This window comes from Cydia fagiglandana, chromosome 2, assembly GCF_963556715.1.
Source record: "Cydia fagiglandana chromosome 2, ilCydFagi1.1, whole genome shotgun sequence".
Classification (NCBI taxonomy): Eukaryota; Metazoa; Arthropoda; class Insecta; order Lepidoptera; family Tortricidae; genus Cydia; species Cydia fagiglandana.
This window is the reverse complement of record NC_085933.1, coordinates 22,468,845-22,491,265: the sequence shown is the minus strand read 5'-3', so window position 1 is coordinate 22,491,265 and position 22,421 is coordinate 22,468,845. Positions and strand designations below refer to the sequence as shown.

The 22,421-nt window shown below is 38.1% G+C and overlaps 1 protein-coding gene and 1 long non-coding RNA gene across 2 annotated transcripts in view; one reads left to right on the top strand and one right to left on the bottom strand.

Moving 5' to 3' along the window:
* The window catches only part of LOC134678893 (uncharacterized), a 75,636-nt gene that overhangs the window by 50,778 nt on the left and 2,437 nt on the right, over nucleotides 1-22,421 (top strand). The gene's annotated exons all lie outside the window — the stretch shown is intronic.
* On the bottom strand, nucleotides 14,336-22,367 carry LOC134678455 (alpha-N-acetylgalactosaminidase-like). Its single transcript, XM_063537031.1, has 9 exons — nucleotides 22,032-22,367; nucleotides 20,697-20,871; nucleotides 20,222-20,396; nucleotides 19,668-19,765; nucleotides 18,614-18,775; nucleotides 17,685-17,879; nucleotides 16,744-16,908; nucleotides 16,180-16,252; nucleotides 14,336-15,031 (listed from the first exon to the last, which is right to left on the bottom strand). Exons 1-9 carry the CDS (start codon nucleotides 22,193-22,195, stop codon nucleotides 15,000-15,002), a joined length of 1,239 nt encoding a protein of 412 aa, XP_063393101.1. The 5' UTR covers nucleotides 22,196-22,367; the 3' UTR covers nucleotides 14,336-14,999.

The window sequence follows — 22,421 nt, the reverse complement described above, 5'->3', positions numbered from 1 at the left end:
AAAATTTTAGAAACATTACGTTAAAGATCAAGTAATAGTAACACATAGTAAGTACCTATTTTTTAATTTTTATTATTGTCAACATTACAGACCAGAATTCGAACCCACCACGCCTTTAGGACCGCCTTTACCACCGCATTATTCGCCAGACAATACGAGTAGGTATCTATTTAACCTGTATATTGTTTTAAAAATTATGGGTAAAAATCATTTATTTACATACAATATATACATATACAGTGCTATAACTAAACGAAATTAATAACTAGCTTAGGTATCTATTTGTATCTCCAGTAAAGTCTCAGAAATGTTCGTGTAACTTGTGACATGTAGATATATCTAACATTTACGTCAACTGTCTTATACCGCCTCCACAAGCTTTCCCAACACTTTTTCTTTGTCATTTATTCAGCGAACGTCAGGCTAAATCTCAACAAACATCAGACAGCCAAAGCCGCGGCATAATCCTATCATCTAATAACGCTCGCAACTTAACAAGTGTAGTCACCAACGTGGCTCGGACGTGGACCGACTAACTAACGCGAGTCATACGAAAAATAACCTAAAGGCTAAGTAAATAGAATTCTATTTAGTCTTGAAGCAATTTACTGATAGCGACATGGACTAAAGTAACAGCCGTTGGGAAAACCAACCTAAAGCCTTAGGACATAGATCACTATTTAGGTTCGCCGCAATTGCGTATAAACTCTTCTATACACGGAGTGAGGCTTGGTTCTTTTATAATAAAATCCAATTTAGTATTAGCCTAGCTAGTTGCGGTGACAGATGGGATAAGCAAAAATGGACTGTATGTTACCTGTATTACAGTCAGCAGCAGATATACCTGAGCGGGCAAGGTGTCCAAGAAAATATATACACTTCAATCGTCACAAAAATAAGGACATCTAAGATGTCATTTTCACGTAGGCTTTCAGTTCGTCACAAATACCTTAACTTCTGAGTTTTTCTTTAACACATACACCCTTATTTAATCACAATGACAATAACGGTTAAAAAGTCAGTGGTAACTAAGCAATCAAATTCAAGCTGCTGTCATTAATACCTACACGCACTGCCAATCACGTACGTCAGCAGCCAGGGTGCCACCAGTTGCTAAGCAGTTGTTATTTCAATGGTAACTAAGCATCAACATTTTATCTGTTTAACTTTAAAATAAATACTGTAGCTCTACGAATTGACACCTCCTTTCTTAAAGAAGTATTTTATCGTTAAGTGTCAAACTTATACAATAAATAAGTAGGTTCTACTAGAATGATCGGTTTTTTTATTTTAACTGTCATATGCAGCTGTTCTTCGAAACCGTTGATCATAACTATTAAATACAAATACAAATACAAATACAAATTCTTTATTTGCCAGAATACAGTGAATATGTAGATGGTGACTTAAAATTAGTAGTACAGTGTACTCTACTCACAATTGAGCATGCAAAACTTATAATAGGTACATAATGTCATGCGATCAAATTAAATAATTGAAATAGCAGAAACCACAATAAAATAAATTACAAATCATTAAGTCAATCAAGCTGGATAAATTATTCTGAGACATTTAAAATTACATACAATTAGTCAACATCATACTCGTATTCGTCATTATTCATGTTCAAGAATTCACTTATGGAGTAAAAGCATTTATTTAATAGCCATTTAGATAGTAATTTTTTAAACTGGTTAGGCGTGCAATTTCTTAAATCGCTCGGTAACTTATTATAGACTTGAATACCCATACAGTACGCATTATGCCTATATATTTGGGTCTTAGCAAGAGGTAAGTACAGCCGTGTTCTATGTCGTGTTGACCTTGGGAAGACCTGGGCATGGGTAGGGAAGATATTAGGATGCTTATGAACAAACAGTGCCATCTCTTTGATGTACATGCATGGTAAAGGCAGGATTCTAGTTGATTGAAATAAGGGTCTGCATGGCTCCAAGTAGTGGGTGTTGCATACTGCTCTTAGACACTTCTTTTGAATTATAAAAGCCTTTTGCATATCTACGGCATTATATATCTATGTTATTATATTTATTTAGCCCACTTATTGTAGTAAAATATACTATACAGGGTGGCCCATTTAGATCGGCCAGTATGGGAAAATCTGATACTATACGATATACACCGATCTCTTCTTAGGAATCATGTCATCGATTTTAGTAACACGGAAAACTGCATTCATACATTTAAAAAAATGTGTACTCAGCTCGGGAATCGAACCCCGAACGTTTTGAAAAATAAAACTAAGACTATTTCTATTTAGATATCGATTGTGTAGGTCTTAAGCAATAAATGTTACTATGAAACATGATGTCTGAAATTAATAAAATGCATTGTTTTCATATCCTTTAATTTAATTTAGTCAGTTTTCGAAGAGACCAGCATTTTTAGGGTTCCGTACCCAAAGGGTAAAACGGGACCCTATTACTAAGACTCTGCTGTCCGTCCGTCTGTCCATCCATCCGTCCGTCCGTCCGTCTGTCACCAGGCTGTATCTCAGGCACCGTGATAGCTAGACAGTTCAAATTTTCACAAATGATGTATTTCTGTTGACGCTATTATAAGTAACAATAAATACTAAAAACAGAATAAAATAAAGATTTAAGTGGGGCTCCCATACAACAAACGTGATTTTTGAGTAGTAAATATCAAATGGCATTCCGCACAGGAGTAATCTAAGTAACGCCCACTGCGGGTTCAAACCTACAACGTCCTGATAGACAGTCGTACATACGCTACATGTGACATTATCTTCAAAAATTATATAAACTAATGCGAAATTAACATAAAACCAGAAGACACAAATTAATAATAGAAATGAAACCAAAAAAAAAACAAAAAGCTGTAATCTCTAGGTGCGTACGACTGAGATTTGAACCCGCGGTCTCTGCTTCGAAAAGCAAACGCCTGTTACTGAGACCACGACGTGCCTTGACAATTGGCTCTAAATTCGGCTTCAGTTAGCTTTTGCTATGTGTCATTCGTCTTGACGATTCTGTTAAAAGAAATAGTTTGCAGTAAGTTGACCGAGAGGCTCCTGTCAAATGGTTGAAGGGCAAAACGTGAGATAGATGTATGTGATGACAAGACTGTACTGCTTTCGATGATTGTCAAAACGCTTTACCTGAAATTAGCATGGCTATCTTTTATTCAATATTCGACCATACTTGTATGCTTTAAAGTCTATTTTTCCATATTGTTCAGATATATTTGACACGTTGACCGCTTAGATACCATTGGTTTTTTGACAGCTAAGGTATCAATGACTTGTTGTAAGTGTAGAAATTAATGAATAGCGACTGTTAACATATTTGTGACACGTTGAGCGCTCACAAGTAAATACTACCATGACAGTCAACAACTTTTTGACAGTTTAAACGTTTACCTCTCTTTGAGCACCTGGAGTGTATAGCGACTTCTGCTGCTGACTGTACCTAGAGTTTTAGATTGCTTTACTATGTATGGTATTTATAATACATATTAATTTATGTAGTTTTACTTACGCATTTTATCATAAACAGTCTACGGATAGCACTATGGAGATTTCAAAGAGAAGTGTTTTGTTTTTGTAGTGATATATAATCAGCTTTGAAAATATACAGGTACGAGCTGAAAAATAGACAGGTAGAGGAACAACGGTCAAAGTGCCAGAGTCCCGTGGGCATGCTTTGCTAGACCCTTGTAAACCCTCAAATAAAATTCGATGTTTGCTGGAAGGGAAAGTTTGGAATAGTGAATTCTCCTAAACATTGACTATTTGACTACATTGCTAGTGCGATTTCGTGTTGCTATAAACTCTAATTTTGGAAGCTTTTAATAGATCTAGTGATTAATGGACTAATGGGATTAGTTATGAGCTTCTAAATTAGTATTCGTAAAGGGGCCCACTGATTACCAGTCTGCCGGACGATATCCGGCTGTCAGTTTAATGCAAAGAGAGAACAACAAGCTGTCCTGTGAACTGGTAATCTGTGGGCCCCTTAAAAACCTTATCCGTTGCTAATGTTTTTTATTTAGGTACTCACAATCCAATAAACATATTATCTTAGCACGACTTTAGTTTAAAAAGAACAGCGTTTAAACATTCTCGCACGTTAAATAACTCATGCTGACTATTAAAAATCAATTTACCTCATTGTCGAATATTCAATCTGCCTATAACTCTAAAGTTATCAGCAACTACATAACCGGAAGCTTATAATTGTCTTCGCTCAACTAAGTTGCCTCAACAGGAAGTTCTCGCATGTTCGAATAATACGTGGTTCGATATGTCGATTGTGTGAATCGAACAATCTCCTGCTCGGGCGAGTTGGCAACTTGACAAGCCGCTACCAAGGGTTTAATTGCTGGAATGGTTCACTCAACGCTGCAAACTTGGATTTAGTTCTCATGATTGACAACGCACTTTCACTTCGTGGTAATTGATTATGTTATCGTTTTTGGGGAAGGAGGGAGGGGAAGGCACAGATCACGCGGGTTGAGCCTTGGAGAAAACTAACAGACATATTTTCAAGCATTTCGAACAGTAAAAAACCTCTAACTCCAAGGCGCTTTTGATTTTTTAACCGACTTCCAAATCCCAAAGGAGGAGGTTATCAATTCGGTTGTATGTTTTTTATTTTTTTTATTTTTTTTATTTTTATTTTTATTTTTTATGTTTGTTACTCCATATCTCCGTCATTACTGGACCGATTTTGAAAATGATTTTTTGATTGTATGTATATGCATACAGATTGGTCCCGTTTTTGTCAAAATCCAGTTCTGATGATGGGATCCATGAGGAATCGACGGAACTCCTCAAATCTTAAAGGCATACATATGGTGATTTTTGTGTTTTTATCAACAAATCAAGCATATACATTCAAAAACGTGACATTTGATGAAGTGGAACTGCTAATGATGATCAGAACGGAACTCTTCAACGACGCATAGTTCACCTTTGGCGATTGGTCCTCTTCGTTATGTTTGTTAAGCAAGTTAAGTTTTTAAGCCACAATTTTGTCAAGCTTGAGTTCTGATGATGGGATCCATGAGAAATCGAGGGAACTCCTCAAATTTTAAAGGCATGCGTATAGAGATTTTTGTATTTTCATCAGAAAATCAAGCATTTTCATTAAAAACTGTCGCATTTGATGAAGTGGAACTGCTGATGATGATCAGAACGGAACTCTTCAACGACGCATAGTTCACGTTTGGCGATTTGTCCTCTTCGTTATGTTTGTTAAGCAAGTTTAGTTTTTAAGCCACATTTCTGTCAAGCTCGAGTTCTGATGATGGGATCCATAAGGAATCGAGGGAACTCCTCAAATCTTAAAGGCATACGTATAGAATTTTTTGTATTTTCAGCATAAAATCAAGCATTTACATTAAAAACTGTCGCATTTGATGAAGTGGAACTGCTGATGATGATCAGAACAGAACTCTTCAACGACGACGATAGTACATGTTTGGTGATTTCGAATTTCGATTTTGACTTGGACTGGGACCCGGACTCATACCCGGATCCGGTTCGGACCCGGACTCGGACTCGGACTCGGACCCGGACTCGGACCTGGACTCGCACCCGGACTCGGACCCGGACTCGGACCCGGACCCGGACCCGGACTTGGACCGGGACTCGGACCCGGACTCTGACTCAGAGACCCGGACCTTGACCCGGAAAACCACTATGATACCTAAACTAAATAAACCACTATGATTACCTACCATAAAATGTGGGTATGATGATGCCAAACCCCTCCCGCTCAAACTCCCGTACACCGCACCGCATGCGCCGTTAAGTGGATTAGGTTAGGTTTGAACTGCGATCCTCACAGAACCGAACAAAAGTGGGTTAGGTTTGGTTAGAACTGCGAGTCTTACAGAAACGAAATGCTACTAGAAAAGTGGGTTTGATTAGGTTCGAATTGCGATCCTCACAGAACGGAACTGCTATCAGAGAAGTGGGTTAGGTTAGGCTAGATAACTACGACCCTCACGGAAACGAAATGCTACTAGAAAGTACTGTTTTTACCTCCTTTTCTACATAGTGCACCATCTACCATAATCTTTCACCGGGCCCCATAGAAGTCGGTTTTTTTTTCTTAAAAATTATAACTGCAAAGGTAACTTTTCTACTGCGCATCTTACTTCTTTCTAATGTTGCGTTCGACTATTCGTAGTAGCAGTTTAGTGTGAGTCAAGTTCCTCTCGGTTGATTCGGGCGCTACTCAAATTTGCCTTCGGCATAACTTTGATCGAACCTATAACCGCCTTCGTTCGTGTGTGCCAGCAACTGTTACACTATGAAGTCACCAATTGAAGATACTTTACGTTAAAACTACTACTTAAACTAACTGTTAAGTTTAAATCGTCGGGAATAGTTATTTAATATGTTATTGAACACAAGTTAAAACATAATTTTTCACCACACCAACTCGTAAAGACTCTCTTGATTGTTCAAATACTGATAAGTTGCATTATATCCACATGCGAGGAAGTAATCAAATGCAAATTTTGAGTTGTGTCCTTATATATAATGATAAATATTTCAAAACATTAATTTTGGATTGATATGCTTTTATTCTGTTTGATATTTTACATTAGTATTTTCCTTGTGTTGGTTAGGTGAAAAACTTTGCGTTTCATGAAAACCTCGCAACAATTCCATCAATTTTGGAATCTTTCAATTGCTCCGGTATCAATATTAGTACGAGAGGTTAAACAACAAATTTGCCCCCTTGTAAAACAAATAACTATTAATGGACCCGTCCATCGCGATTCCGACCAGTGTAACCGGCGCCGAGACGTCGGAAATAAAAGTCACATAATAAAGGACGCGATAGACGCGATAAAATTGTTATAATATAGTTTGCCAAGCCCTTTCCGTCGGTAGTAAGAAGAAACCATGCTATCATCCTTTGAAACTGCCATAAAGTACTGTATCCCGTAATTTGCAGACGCGACACTTTAAAGAAAAGCGAAGACATCCACTCCAGACCGCAGCCAACCAAAGACAGCCTTTTCGCCAACGACACACACACACACACACACACACACACACACACACACACACACACACATATACGCACACACACATTCGTATCTCAAAGGAGCCACTTACGCCCCTGCCAATCCAGAAAATCCTGTTAAAATCCAGACTATGTCCCGCACAGCAAAGTAGGCGTTAACAGTAAGGAAATAAAGTTTATATCTCAGTGTTGTAAAGATGGGCTGCATTTGTCAGTCGAGTGTACTTCAGACGAGTTCGAGTTGTCTCGTTACTTGACTGTTTTTTAGCTCGTAGGTAATCGTCTTTGCGTAAGTATCTATGCTGGATTCCATGTATTACATGTGACATTTTTATTTAGTGTGGGTAAACGCGGTTTAAGAAATAGATACCCTAAGCTCAAGACTAAATTATTAGTTATACTTGAGCCTAAATTATTGAAAAGAAACACACACACACACACACAAATTTTGCTTACTATACTTTTGTCTGCATGCCCGTGACTCCGCCCGATTGAGATTCGGTCAGTTTCATTTCCCCTCAATGGCGATCATTCCTAACGAAGTCGATTCAGTAGTTGAATGAAAAGGTGTTACCAGAGTAATTGTCTTTCTATAATTCTATACCTATAGTATAGCCCTAACTTCCATTGCGTTGATTTGTCATCAGACCGGCTAGCATGAGTTGCGTTGAGTGCGTTCGCGCGCGAGTTCAAACTTGAAGTCGCGCTGGATGTAATAGGTACCTGGGAATGCTCCCAGTACTGAGTTTGTATGGCGAGAACCGGGAATTCTCGGTTCCGGTACTGTATTTGTATAGAAAACCAGTACCGAGAGCACTCCCTAGTATGTACCTATGGAGTCGCGCGCGAGAACGCAACTCAATATTCATGCTAGCAGGTTAGTTCTCCTTCCAAAGTTCCAAGATTACACAACACCATTGACACTCGACCCGACTTACCCGATTCTGCATGGCAAAAAAAAATAACCCAAAAAAGGCGGACTTCATATGTATATGCCACAGGGCACTCTCTAAAATCCGTCTTTCCACTCGACATCCGATATCGGATAGACACTTCCGATAATTTCAGACATGTCGGGCCCCCCGTCAGCTATCGGACCGATAATTTTTGTTTGTGTGCGTGTAGACATTAATGTTTGCTGCACCTAGTGTGCCTCTGAAGCAGTGCCGCCCGTACATTGTGGATGTAGGATCCTATGTCCGATATCGGATCGGATAATGTGAAAATTGTTGAAGAGACTGCTGTCGCTAAGTAGTATCGCTATCGAATTGTGTAGATCTCAGTCAATGTCTGTGGTCAAGAACAAGAAGCCAACTGCCCGCAGAGATTAAAAAGTTAAGACATTCGTAGGTACCCTTATCTTTTCCCATTCCTCTAAGTTGAAGTGTAACAGAAGCCAGTCTTCGAATTTCGTTCCAAAAGTACCGTAAACTCGGGAATTTTATTGTCAGAGAGGAATTCCTGAAGTAGTAAATCCCCAGTTTTAGAGTTCCTAGTCACGTAACGTTGGGTTATTTCAACACTTTCCTGATTGCATTTTCCAATTCGCTGATAGTAGCACTATATCGGGGTGCATCGGCCAAATATTTCACGTGAGTTATTGGGTTTAATTAGAAATCGAATTATAATTCCTATGTTATTTATTGTTATTTGTTGTGTTGTCATTTCGTATTGTTGTCATTATAAAACTTCAATATATATTGTGCAAAAGACGAAAAGTATTAGGTAAGATCACGGCACTATACACCGTCCTACGTTTTTTGTGTCAATACAATATGACAATGGTTCTATCAATTCGTCAGTAGGTATTTTAACAGACGAAAAATATAAACTGTAATAAAATAATAGATCTTCATCGAGCTTAATAAGTTCCCTCGAATCATCCATCTTACGGAAGTAAAAATTGTCGATTACGCTAAAAAGTTCACATAACTTGCATCACAAACAATATTTATTTAGGTACCAACCTACCAACAACATTAAAAAAAAAACTTTATTAAAGTAAAGGAAATGTGTCGCTTAACTTCAAACTCGAAGTTGGACTTATCAGAGTTAGAAGTTAAGTGACTCATTTGATAATCATTAACATGATTTGATTTTGATTTGACACAATCAAGTTGGATTTTTATCGTCCGAATTGAGCCTCTTGTTTAACAAGCCCTTGCTATGCTACATCGCCTGCATAAGTTAGCATCATTAACTCGGGCTAGTGCTACTTACAAAGTCAAGCCCGTGCTAAGCTAGGCCCTAATCGGCCATGCATAATTTAGTGCCAGTTTACCATAATCATAGTCGGACGCCAATTTATACAATGGGTGAATTTCAATTTTATATCAATTACGTATTACGCTGAAACGTTGCAAACGATACCATAATGCTTAAAACTAACGAAAAAGTGAAAAAAAATCACTGTATCGGACGAGGCTTGAACTAGTGACTCCGGGATACCAGCCCGCCGCTCGTCGTACCAGTGTAGTTAAGTTTCATTCGATAGTAATCGTTGATAATTCTTGGGTCATTTGATATCTATTTTGTCAAACGAGAAAGTGAAGCCTTATGTGGCTTTTTGGAGATTTGTTTCCTGAAAGTGACCTGGTTACGAGGATACCTACTTTGCCAACTAGGGAACAAATCAATTTATTAAATATTTTTTATTTATTAAAAACGGGAAAAACCGTGTAATCGGCTACACTTATAGCGCGTAGCTTGCGCTGGGAGAGAATGTTTTAGGTACTTAATTTTTTTAAACATAGTGGTCATAAAATTTAACTATTCACCTAGGTACCTACCTACTTAAATATTAAGTTCTGAATAGCCATCGCGTGCTGTTAATGGTTCAAATTGGTCTAGACGAAGTATTTTAAAGTAGATTTGTCAACTTAGGCTAGGTCTGATAGCAATCAGTGTAATGGTTGGGTTTCGTGTTTGATAAATTATTTTAGTTGATATCATGTGTCATGTTATTGTACCTTGTATGTATATGATACGTCTGAAGCCGTGTCGCATTTTTAACCCTGTTTTGCTTCAATTCCGTTCTGCAAACGAGCAAAACGTTAAAAAAACTGTAACCCACCGACGGTTAGTCTGTCATATAAAAACGGATCGACTGACACCTCAGTCACAAAACATAAATTTTTTTGACGTAGGTACGTTAAAATTCGAATCTGGTCGGTAATAAATATTCTATGCTAGTTCAGTGCCAGTGGGAGCTACGCGATACGAGCGTAGCCAATAACATGGGAAAAATAGTATGCACGAACAGCTAGAGAACCCACCTAACGGGTCGCTCGCAGTGAATGTGATATGTGCAGATATATATATAGTCCTCCATGTCGTGTCCGACAACGGCGTCCTTTACGAATTCCTCTGATGAGCGCGTATATGGCTCGCAAAACCGAACTTAGTTTTAAATGTCCGATCGCACTGTGTAAAATAAAGCTGCCCTTGGTCGTTATAAGTGTGCAGATAGTGTCTACTGGAAGCTGGATTGTGGTCAAGCGGACCCCATCAAGCTCCCATGGCATGAGCCGTGGCTCGAAGCAACAAATACGATAACGCGTAACGACACAGACCGTGACTAATATTCTGCCCCACCCGTAATCGTAACAGCCATTTGAACAAGTTTGAATATCCAATTTATTGCGCGAGAATACGACGATAAACAAATAAATGCGTTTTCCAATGGCTGCTATACGCGTTGGAGTTGAATATGAAATTGATTTTACCACCACTTGGTGCGAGATATATTTTACGAGAATGTATGGCTGCGTCGTCTATTAAGAGAAAATATTCTACATCACTTTCTGAGAAACCTTTTAAAACTCCAACTGACATAAGCCAACATCGCAATTGGAAATAGCTCCCATTATCCACAAAACATTCCGCACATCATAATCACGTGTACATTACTCCACCTTAACCCGACGTACTAAGGCGTCTATTTGTATTCATGTTTATGGCTGTCTGTACATGCACGACACACCCCCTGCGATCCATCACCGGTGTTTGATTTGTCACGTCACCTGTTTACAGAGCACATGTTTGGCTGCGGTCGCCAAATGGATTATATGAGGAACGTTAGCCAAATGCTGTTTTGTCAGTGTAGACATTTATTTACATCATATTCTTATTTTGAATATTAATTTATTTCTATTTCATTGAACTTGCAGTACCTGCATACATATTCAGCAATGTCACAACCGATGACCAAAATTTGCCAGCTTAAAACTCTGACAAATTAACAAAGAATCAATAAGACATGGGTGTCTGTACTATGTGTACGGACTGTACGGTCGTCAGGAGGATATGGTTGTTATGTCTGATGACCTCATCAGCTAGCACTACCTAGTTCAGCTAATAAAACCAACTTGCCGATATAATACGAGTTTATATTTATAATTGGCATGAGCCATCAGTTCAATAGTAAATAAATGTAAATAGGTAATATCCATGTTCATCACACAAATAAAAATAACATTACCGAGATTCGAACTCAAACTCTCGAGCTTCGCAGGCAGGGTAGACCTACCTAAGGATCTAAAGTTAGCACTCAAGCGTGAATTAGAGCTTATTTGTACCAAAATGGTTAACATTAAATTAAATAAGTCCGCTGAAACCATTTTTCAGTCCATTGCAACGCCATTGTAGTCCTTTATGTATCTACTTACCAGCTGATTACAATGTGCTCACAGCGAAATACCGGTAACATTCTCATTTCGACAGCACCATGCCACTTCCAATCGTATTTCAAGTGCGGGAGGGTCCATATTACGTCGGATTAAGCGTCGAGCACGCGTTTGTGTTAATTGAATCGCGCGTGGACCGTACGGGATGTGAATGACCCTTTATAAAATCCGCTAATTACCTTGGATTTTGCATTAAAAAACAACAGAGAAAACTAAAATTACAAGACTGGTCTTTGGCGGCCTCTAATTATTATTTATTTCTTCATTTACTCATGTTGCACCTATTCTCAGGCGTTCTTTGAGTTCTTTCGCATGTCAGTCAAACATTTCGGTACCTGTAGTAGGTAGGTAGCGATTAGTTACATGAAAATAATAGCAACATGCATTAATTAAATTACATTAAGTACATCAGCAGCCTGAAAATACAATACATTACGATTTAAGAGATATGTATGAAAGAAGAACACATTATAATTATCAGGATGTAAATGGTCCTCACGGTGAGAGAGAAAAAATATCTAGTTAATACCAGTAAGATTTGAAGGTGTATAAAGTGTCAAAATCAAACAAAATATACCAAAATCTTTTCTGGCACAATCGAATCGAAACGAGGTCGATAGGTTAACGACATTGTAGCGATACGGTTTAACCTTCGAATACGCTTAGGACCCTCCACGCATTTCGGCCGACAACAATAATTTAATTCGCCCGCCGGAGCATCTCTAGCTAGACGTCTATGGCCAGACACAAAACGTCATAAATCTATAGAGAATGCAAACAATTTAACTACTTGCACATCAGGTTGTGCGTCAGACGAATACGAGACACTAAAACAAATATGACCAATCAAAATGCAGTGATCGCGTTTTCGAATACGGCCTCAAGCGAGTCGCTTAACTTCAAACTCGGGTAAATCCATCTGTCAGATTATGCGATTTTGGTATTAACAAAAGGTACCTAATAGGGTTGATGGTTAGGAATTAAACTTTGTGGTCCTGGAGGATATTTGCTGAGGGTCGAATGGATTTACCCGAGTTTGAAGTTAAGCGACAGAACTTACCTACAACATTCTTTGCCCCACATCGCCAACATTTATTACCGAAGAATGCCCGCAATTGTCGGAGTTTCGCCATTTTTCCCCGGGAATTTACGTCGTCTGGATTCTACGGGATCGCACCCAGATTGTAGAGCAGGTTTATTGAAGCCTGGAAAACCTTCATGAAATGCGTCCAATCATTGAATAAACTTGGAGATAAAGTGTAGATATCGCTAGATAAGATTCAATCTAGTACTGCTGTGTACAGATCCCTATGAACTGGATATGGAGTTATAAGCCAAAACCCAACATGTGTATACACAAGACATAGCCCGTTACCTATAGATAACTTTGCTGCTTTTTCCGACGTATTCAGTTATTTATTAGATAGTCATAGGACATACTTCTTTGTTTTCGAGGTTATTGAGGAGTTCAATTCTCGAACTGCTAAAATAATATGAAAATAGGTACTGTCCTGTCACCGAATCCTAATTTCCTTTTTTAAACATGCTGCTCTGTTTGGTTAGCTGGAATAACTGGTTAGCTGTTTGGAGATCTGTTAAAGGCATAAGTTCGCTTTTGTAGACATTTATTGTATTATTTGAATTATTTCGGTGTTATATGTAGGTCGGTACTTTTATTGTGCAATGAAGCGTTTTACTATTAGTTAGGTAGCTACTACCTACTAAAATTGTATACATACAAACTAAATTTGGACATTCTACCACTGAATAGTGTTTGTTTTGGCTGAAATTGTACACAAATCCCTAGGATTTATAAAACGTAGTGCTTATAACCCGGCAATTTCGAGTTTTCGCATAATGGGCTGAAATCAAGCTAGTTCTCATTTGCAAAAAGATCCTAACTACACCATTACTGGAATGCTATACGCCTTACCTTAAAAAATGAGCGTGCATTATTCTTAATGAACAGTGCTGGCGATATTCATCTCAACGATAAAATCCAACATAAGCAAGACCTCGATAACTTCAACAGATAAGCATAACTGAAGCTCAAACGTACACTGGTTGTTGGTTGATTGTTCTGAACATTGCGTTGGAAGGAACAGTCTTGTCGCGGCAAAGAATGGCACAATTAGTGAGTCGTAATTAACTGGTGCCTGGAGAAAATGGAACCGTGTCTTACGCTGTTACGGTTCTCCTGGGCGACATTTTACTATTACGGAACTTGCAAAGAGGATTTTTAAATACAGAAGACTGTATGGGTACTTTAAAAACTCTTCTTCTCCCGTTATCCTGGCATTTGGCCACGGCTCATGGGAGCCTGTGGTCCGCTTGAAAAATAGTCCCAAGAATTGACGTAGGCACTAGTTTTTAGGAAAGCCATCTGACCTTCCAAAGCAGAGGGGAAATTTTAAGAACTAATGGTGTTATTCATAAACATCTGCCGAATTTAATAGGTTGTTGAAAATTGTTTGTCATTTGTCTTTTTAAGAAATAGATACAGTAGATTTGCAATTGAACTGAGTGTAAAATCATTATCAAATTGAAAATTGATTAAATGTTTTTAAATTAGATTGATTTCTAGAGGGATTTAGATTAAATTTAAAATAAGGAAACAATACAAACTATTGTTGTATTATTTTAATATCACAAATAAAATTGAGCACATTTTTTAGAACAAACCCGCGATTGACGCACATTTTAATAAATAAATAACATATTTTATAACGAAGTCAAGTTACATTTTAACAAAACGAAATAAATTGCACGAGCAGGTATGTTAAATAAAAATAAAACTAATTATACCTTTTGTAAGTGGAGAAAGTTTTTTGCGACTTCTCAAAGGAAAAACGAACTTAACCTAAAATAGAATTACAATATACCTAATTTAATTTTGGACGGACATTACATGGGTATGCAACCCGATAAAGTTAAGCGATAAACATCTTTACGTACCTAATAATAAATAATAAAGTCACAATTTGACAATTACTAACCCCCTTATTTATAAAAGTTTACGGGCCTGATTTAGCATTTCATTTCAAGCATTTTACATGTCTACGGGCCTGATTTAGTTATATTATGTTTTATCGTTTTCTTACAAATACATAAGTCAAAATGACAGATAAGGATAATAAGTAAGTGTATTTCAGTCTAGAAAAATGTGACCGTATTAGAGGTCATAGGGACCATCATTCGGCGCGACGCGCGCGTATAGTGTTAGCTGTCACTAGTGTCACTACCAGCAAAGCAAGCCTTTACGAGTAGCTTGGTTTAGTACGCCTCACCTTCACAAGGGATAGAACGTGTAAAGAATAATATCTGAAACAAAAATAAATCCTGTTGTGTACAATCGTTGTGTCGATAAAAATAAATATAGTAAATTCGTATTTCAAAACAATGTAAAGTCGGGAAACAGTGTAACCGGGATAAATGCGTCTCTTCGCAAATGCAAGGAAATGTTCGCAAGGCAACTCCGGGCTCAGTACCAACATCTACTATACCAGCCAGCCTGTACTTCTGATATATGTAGGAGAAATGCTTTTAATATGTGTGTTGTAATATTTAATAATCTCCCTAAAGAGCTGAGAATGTTGAGTGGGAAAGTATTTAAAGTAAAATTGACTGAATGGCTGCATGAACATTGTTTTTATAGTGTTAAGGATTATTTAAAATTTAGAACCTAATGTATAAAATGATAATTTCCGATTTGTATTTGATATATATAACTAACTTTTTGACTAAATCTATCATAATACTTTTATTTTTAAATTTAAATTTCATTGACATTATAATATTTTAAATTTTCGAGTTTTGAACATTCACATCATTCATTGACATTGTTTTATTACTATATTGTTTTAATGATTGCATGTTAATAATTAGTAAATTAGTACCTTAATGTACGATTTTGTAAATATTTTGCATGTTGATGTTAAGTCGACTGAATACTGTGTCTATTTTATTATAAGATCTGATTGTTACGTATTCAAGCAAATAAATATTTTCTATTCTATTCTATTCTTGTGCTAAATGCGTCTTTTGAAGATGTCTTCGAAATGCAATATTAAAACTATTATAGCCGTCTGCATTCAAATCACACTTCGAACAGACATGGTTGCAACAGTTCTAAAATGTTCCGTTTCTAAGAAATCTTTAAAAGACGCATTTAGTCATCCGGCCAATGACGTACAACATTTTGTATCTATGGCACTATATCATTGGTCGAAAGACCGAGTCACGTAGGTGTTCAGTAAAATTCGAATAGCCTATTGGAACATAATATTAGAGTTTATATGAATGGCACGCCAGTCACCACCTCTTCCTCTTACCTCCTGGCCTGGTCCATACGCCGAGAGCGAGGCGTATGGTCATACGAGGTTGTGGTTAGTATACGTACTAACCACAACCTCGTATGACCATACGTGGACCTTGTGTTTTTGCGATAAGGTTTAAAAACAAGTACATACCTTCAGCCGGAACCGAAATGTTCAGGACCTCCTGTCTCGTCACATTTCTTAAGAAAACGCCCGTGAACACATCCTGAAACAAGTTCGGTGTCATATGTCTGTAGCAAAAAAGTTAGTAGATTAATTACTTGAGGCTTATGAAAAACAGAACATTTTTGTATGGACTTTTAATTTAATTTAATTAAATTTTTACGGTATGAAACCTTTAAGCATCACGCGACGTTTTTTAGATATTTCAAATCTATTTTAATTATTTTACTATTTTTAGATAGGGACCGTGCGCCTTGGAGGGTCGGCCATTTTGTGGCGTGAATCGGACACATATTGTGCACACTACATTGCCAAAACAAGTGCTACCTATCCTTGTGCATAGTAGGTTCTGCCATCTTGTGGGCTACATCGAAAGCATAAACGACACATTTAAGTACACCTCGCGCCAAAAATCTGATGGCTCCTATGTTGGCCCCTATAGTTCATGCACGGGGCCTATACATTTCTTTAAAGTAAAACATGTAGTTAAGAAGTTGTTACATTTTGACTAAAAATAAAATATAATAATCTCACCAAAATTGTATACACTTCAGTCTTTTCCAACCCATAGTGTGCAAGCTTGAAAGAGACATATTGACTGTCTCCCCTCAAATTGACAAGTGCGAAAGAATATGAAGAGTAGATGTCCCCTTTCATCGGTAGGTGGCGCTTCACCCACAGTGTAACTTTCTCTCGAATCTGAAATGATTAAGTGAAATTGGGCTGGCAACTGACAGACGTTTTTATAGACGGCGTAACCAGCATAGGTTTTACCTTAGAGAATATAACCAACGGAGTGGTCATTAACAGACTTTCCCCTCTGTCGAAAAAAGGCGGCCAATGGTCAACCACATGTCAAACACATGTATGGACTGACGTTTATCTGACATGACGTACCTATACATTTGATGTGCCCCTCCCCCGCAAAAAACGGCAGACTATTTTGTGCCGAAAATTATAGACATGGCGTCTCCGTTGGTTATATTCTCTAAGGGTTTTACCTATGTCTAGTTTAGTTCTATGAGATTTGTTTTAAATAAAATAAAAAATAAAAACAATAACTTGAGACTATTTGTAGGGTTGACAGATAAAACCTATACTGGCGTCACGCCATTTGTTAAACACTTCGACCTTCGACCGGCCAATCCCATTAAGAAATTATTCATAAAGCTTTACTACAATTTTATATAAATATTCCGACAAAGCTTTAGCAAAAATACATTTCTGTTCATGGAACTCTTATTTTTAGGGTTCCGTACCCAAAGGGTAAAACGGGACCCTATTACTAAGACTTCGCTGTCCGTTTTCTTTTTGCATTTTTACCGTTTTTTTTTTTTGCTTTATGGTACGGAACCCTTCGTGCGCGAGTCCGACTCGCACTTGCCCGGTTTTTTAAATACGAGAAAAGTAATTTCAGTGTTTTCCCAAAATGTATCCCCTGAAGGGCGTGATGAGGAACATATCGCAATAATTACCTTAAAGGCTCCAGCCATCTTCCCCTGAGGGTCCTGGGCTATGGCCAGCAGGTCCATGTTCTGAAGCAGTTGTTTCTCGAAGGGCTTGATCTTCTTCATGTCGCAGCTGAGCAGGAGCGGCGCGGACCACATCGACCACAAGCCCATTTGGATGCGGCTCTGGCTCTCGGTTAGGCCATTGTTTCCTAGGATTATCTGAAGAAATAAAACATTTTTTCGTACCATCGCCCACACTGTTAAGTGTATTTTATGTTATGCCTTTTTAGGGTTCCGTACCCAAAGGGTAAAACGGGACCCTATTACTAAGACTTCGCTGTCCGTCCGTCCGTCCGTCCGTCTGTCACCAGGCTGTATCTCACGAACCGTGATAGCTAGACAGTTGAAATTTTCACAGATGATGTATTTCTGTTGCCGCTATAACAACAAATACTAAAAACAGAATAAAATAAAGATTTAAATGGGGCTCCCATACAACAAACGTGATTTTTGACCAAAGTTAAGCAACGTCGGGAGTGGTCAGTACTTGGATGGGTGACCGTTTTTTTTTTGCTTTTTTTCGTTTTTTTTTTTGCATTATGGTACGGAACCCTTCGTGCGCGAGTCCGACTCGCACTTGCCCGATAAACTTAGTCAACATTGCTTACCATGCTATATAATACCTAGCTAGAAAAAAATGTGATTTCCTACCAAACATTCGTCTACGTAGGAAGTAATAATAAGTCTATTTAGATATCATACTTTTATATCCTCACCGCAGGCTTCGTCAGGTGAATACAAACTCACAATCAGCTACAGGCTTCGTCACAAAAAACTACAGCGGTAAAATCTGCAACAGGCTACGTACGTATAGGTATACCTAATGTCTAATAATGGTCGGTGAAGATGTTGTGGATCATAACGCTGTATCCACACTTGTATACTGCTCTTACCATGTCAGGATCGTTCCACTGGCCCGGCTTATGGAACTGCCTGTACAGCCTGTTATTCTTCTCGTAGTTCTCTATGATCCACACGACATTACCGAAGTTGATGAAGATGTCGTGGAAGTTGCGCCACATGTTACAGTGTTTCGCGATTGGCGCGTAGCTGAACTGGAAACACGGGATTTTTTCATTTATTCTTGAAGCATTAAGCCACAAAATAAGGAAGGTGACGATGATGTTGTCCAGCCCTAAAGCTGGGTCCAGATGGCTATAACGTGTAATGTAATCCATCGTGTAATGTAACACGAATTCTGCGTGTGGACGGCACCTACGACCATTACATGTAACGGTCGTGCCGGATCCACCGCCTGTAGTGAATGCTCCCGGTACTGAGTTTATATGGCGTGAACCGGGATTTCCCGGTTCCGGTACTGTATTTGTATAGAAAACCAGTACCGGGAGCACTCCTTAGCCTGTCGGTTCTTAGCGCGCGTCCACACATTGACGCTCTGTTACACGAAATCTTACATTACACGTTACACCCGTCTGGACCCGGCTTAACGTACGATATGTTCTCTCTAAGCTGCGAAAAATGTAAAGTGACCCGAAATTGAGTTGTACGAAAAAATACGCTTCCATTCTATTATATTCGTGACTCGAATTTGCATTCAACTTGCAGTAACGACCAACGCAGAATCGGGTCCATATTCCATGAAATCAAGCTGTTTTAATAGTAGTGGAGACTTTACTTTTATATACAATAAAATACATAATAATACCAGTATAATCCATCGCTTTCACCCAATAACCTAGTTCATTTTAGATTCCATCAACTCTCAATAGCCCTTACACCCTGGCGGGTGCTGCCTCTGCGTGCGTCCCATGACACGGGTAAGGGCAGCATCCGCTCGGTGTACCCCTTACATTTCATTAAAGTGTCAAAAGGGCCTCTACGTGTTAGCTTCGTCTCCGCGCACGCCTCCCAAAGGTCCGGAACACCATTGCTCCGTGATGGGAAAGACATACCAGTACCTATGTTACATTCCTACTTCCTACTCACCTTAGTCTTATGAATATACTCCTTATAATAAGGCCAACTGCACGAGAATACCATGGGTCTGCCAGTCTTATTCAAATAGTGACCAAGCTTTATGTATGCTGTAAACAATACACAATATACTACAACTTAAATGGAGTAAGTGTTAAAACAAAAACATCATAATAAGACGCGGTTATTTACCTCTAGGGCGAGTATCAAAGTGACAAATTGTTAACTACAAAAATAAATAAATGCATGGAAATGACCATACAGCTTTTCCTTCGTATCTGTCATTCCAATATATTTATTTTTCTTTTCAACTAACTCGATCGTCAGCTTTACTATGCTCCCAAATATAATACTATAACTCCTTGAGCATGGAGCGATGAACACTGCACACAGACCAACCACTCTGTGACAGTGCAGCTGCACATTCGATTGTTAGCTGTACGTCCAATACGCAGTTCGTCCAAATCATTATTGGCCTTTGCGTCTATTCTATAAATTCTCTGCAATAGACGCAAAGGCCAATAATGATGATGGAATGTGAAACATTATTTGTGTGATTAGATTACCAGTATCAAGATACTCGTTTTCCACAAAGCAGCCATCAACTTTGAGGTAATCCACGTCCCACTCTGCAAACTGCTGCGCGTCACTCTCGAAGTGATCTCGCGAGCCCGGGTAGTGCATGCATGTATCCTTGCCCACGTTTGTGTACATGCCGAATTTCAGACCCAGCTTGTGGACCTGGTGGTGAAGAAATACAAGATTTTTAGTCTCAAATAAAAACTGTTTCAAAAACAAATACAACAGCAACATACCCATTCGTAAATAAAAACTTATGACGAATATTAAACTGTGTTTAATTATAAAATATAAGGAACCCATATTAACTCCTTGTCATACTGAATGGAATGTAAAATAATACCACTAATTACATACTTCTTAATATTACATTCAATGAAAAGGTGAATTTTTAGTTGAAGTATGCTTTTTCGGAATAGTTGCATTTCACTTCAAAGGAACAGTACTATACAAAAAACTCACATAGTCCGCTAAGAACTTCATACCCCTTGGGAATCTTTTCCTATCCGGCACCAGACGGTCATTCCTGTCCCGCACCCTCTCCGACCAGCAGTCATCAATCACAACATACTCGTACCCGGCCTCCAGGTAGCCGTCGTTGAATAATGCATCCGCTACATCCATGATGAGTTGCTCACTGCAAAGTAATGTAATTTTTTTACATATTTTTTACTTTTGTGTGATATTTACGACCAGTCTGGCCTAGTACCCTATCCGTGAAGCCGATGGTCCTGGGTTCAAATACCGGTAAGGGCATTTATTTGTGTGATGAACACAAATATTTGTTCCTGAGTCATGGGTGTTTTCTATGTATATAAGTATGTATTTATCTATATAAGTATGTATATTGTCGCCTAGCACACATAGTACAAACTTTGCTTAATTTGGGGCTAGGTTGATCTGTGTAAGATGTCCCCTAATATTTATTTATATTTTAACATTCTGTCTGTGTTTGATAAGCATTCAGACCAATTTTTCTTGTCATATACCTATTGCATTTTTCGAGGACCTTATTTTCTGATTTAAAACAGGTTTTTAATCCATGTATTTAAACTGCCACATGCATACAAAGGATTTAAGATAGGTGGAAACTAAGAGGCTTTTAGGTCATGTGTTAAAAATGCAATTTCATAATGATATTTCATATTATCTAAGTTCAGAAACAAAATTTAATAAAAATATGCATGCAAATAAATACATGAAAAAGATAAAATGTAAAAAAACAGCTATTTGAGACTGTGACGTTTTCAACTAAAAGGTACTACATTGTCGGTTGTTGATAACGTTGATTTAAAATTTAAGTTTTATGGAAATAGTGCCTTATTGATAAACAACAATAATTCCTTTTGGTTGAAAATAACACAATGATTATAAGATACTGTACAAAAACTACTTTCATGCAGCCATGCCGTTTTTATATTGCTCTTATCAGATAATAGGCATTATACTTTTTAAGGCTTTTATTATCAAGTTTATGAATGGTTAAGTTCATTTATTCTGTTCTTTCCGACCAATGCTAGAGACAAACTATTATTTAAAAACAAAATACCAACATTACATTAAAATACATTCCTTAAATATTCATCAGCACCATACCACGTATACCTACAGTCGCCATCAGATATATCGGAGCGGCCGAGGTGCTGAAAAATATCTGAACACGCACTCTAAAGCCTTGATAATAGAGGCGTGTTCAGATATTTGTGAGCACCTCGGCCGCTCCGATATATCTGATGGCGACTGTACATTGTTTATTTTAAACATGGTTTATAAACAATAAATTCCGGTGGAACTCACTTGAGACATTTATCGGGGGTTTTGTCACAGTCGTCGGCGCACTGGTAGTACCCCCACGACATCCAGCCCATGGGAGGTGTCCTGGCCAAGCCGTTATTCAGTAACAACACGAAATCTAAGCACAGAGCGAAAATAAACACGAAAATCTGAAGACCGACATACATTCTCGTTCCGTAAAATTTAATCAAATTTGTACATTGAATATTAGATTATATGAATGGAAAGCTAATAAAAATTCAAGATTTTAGTAACCGAATACAAATTAATTCATTTTCGCAGAGAAATATTCATTAACTGAAGAACGGTAACAAAATATGAAATATCCATTTCAATATTGATCTGATTGATCGAGTGACACTGACATTTATGGCATGTGGGAGTCGTATTTTC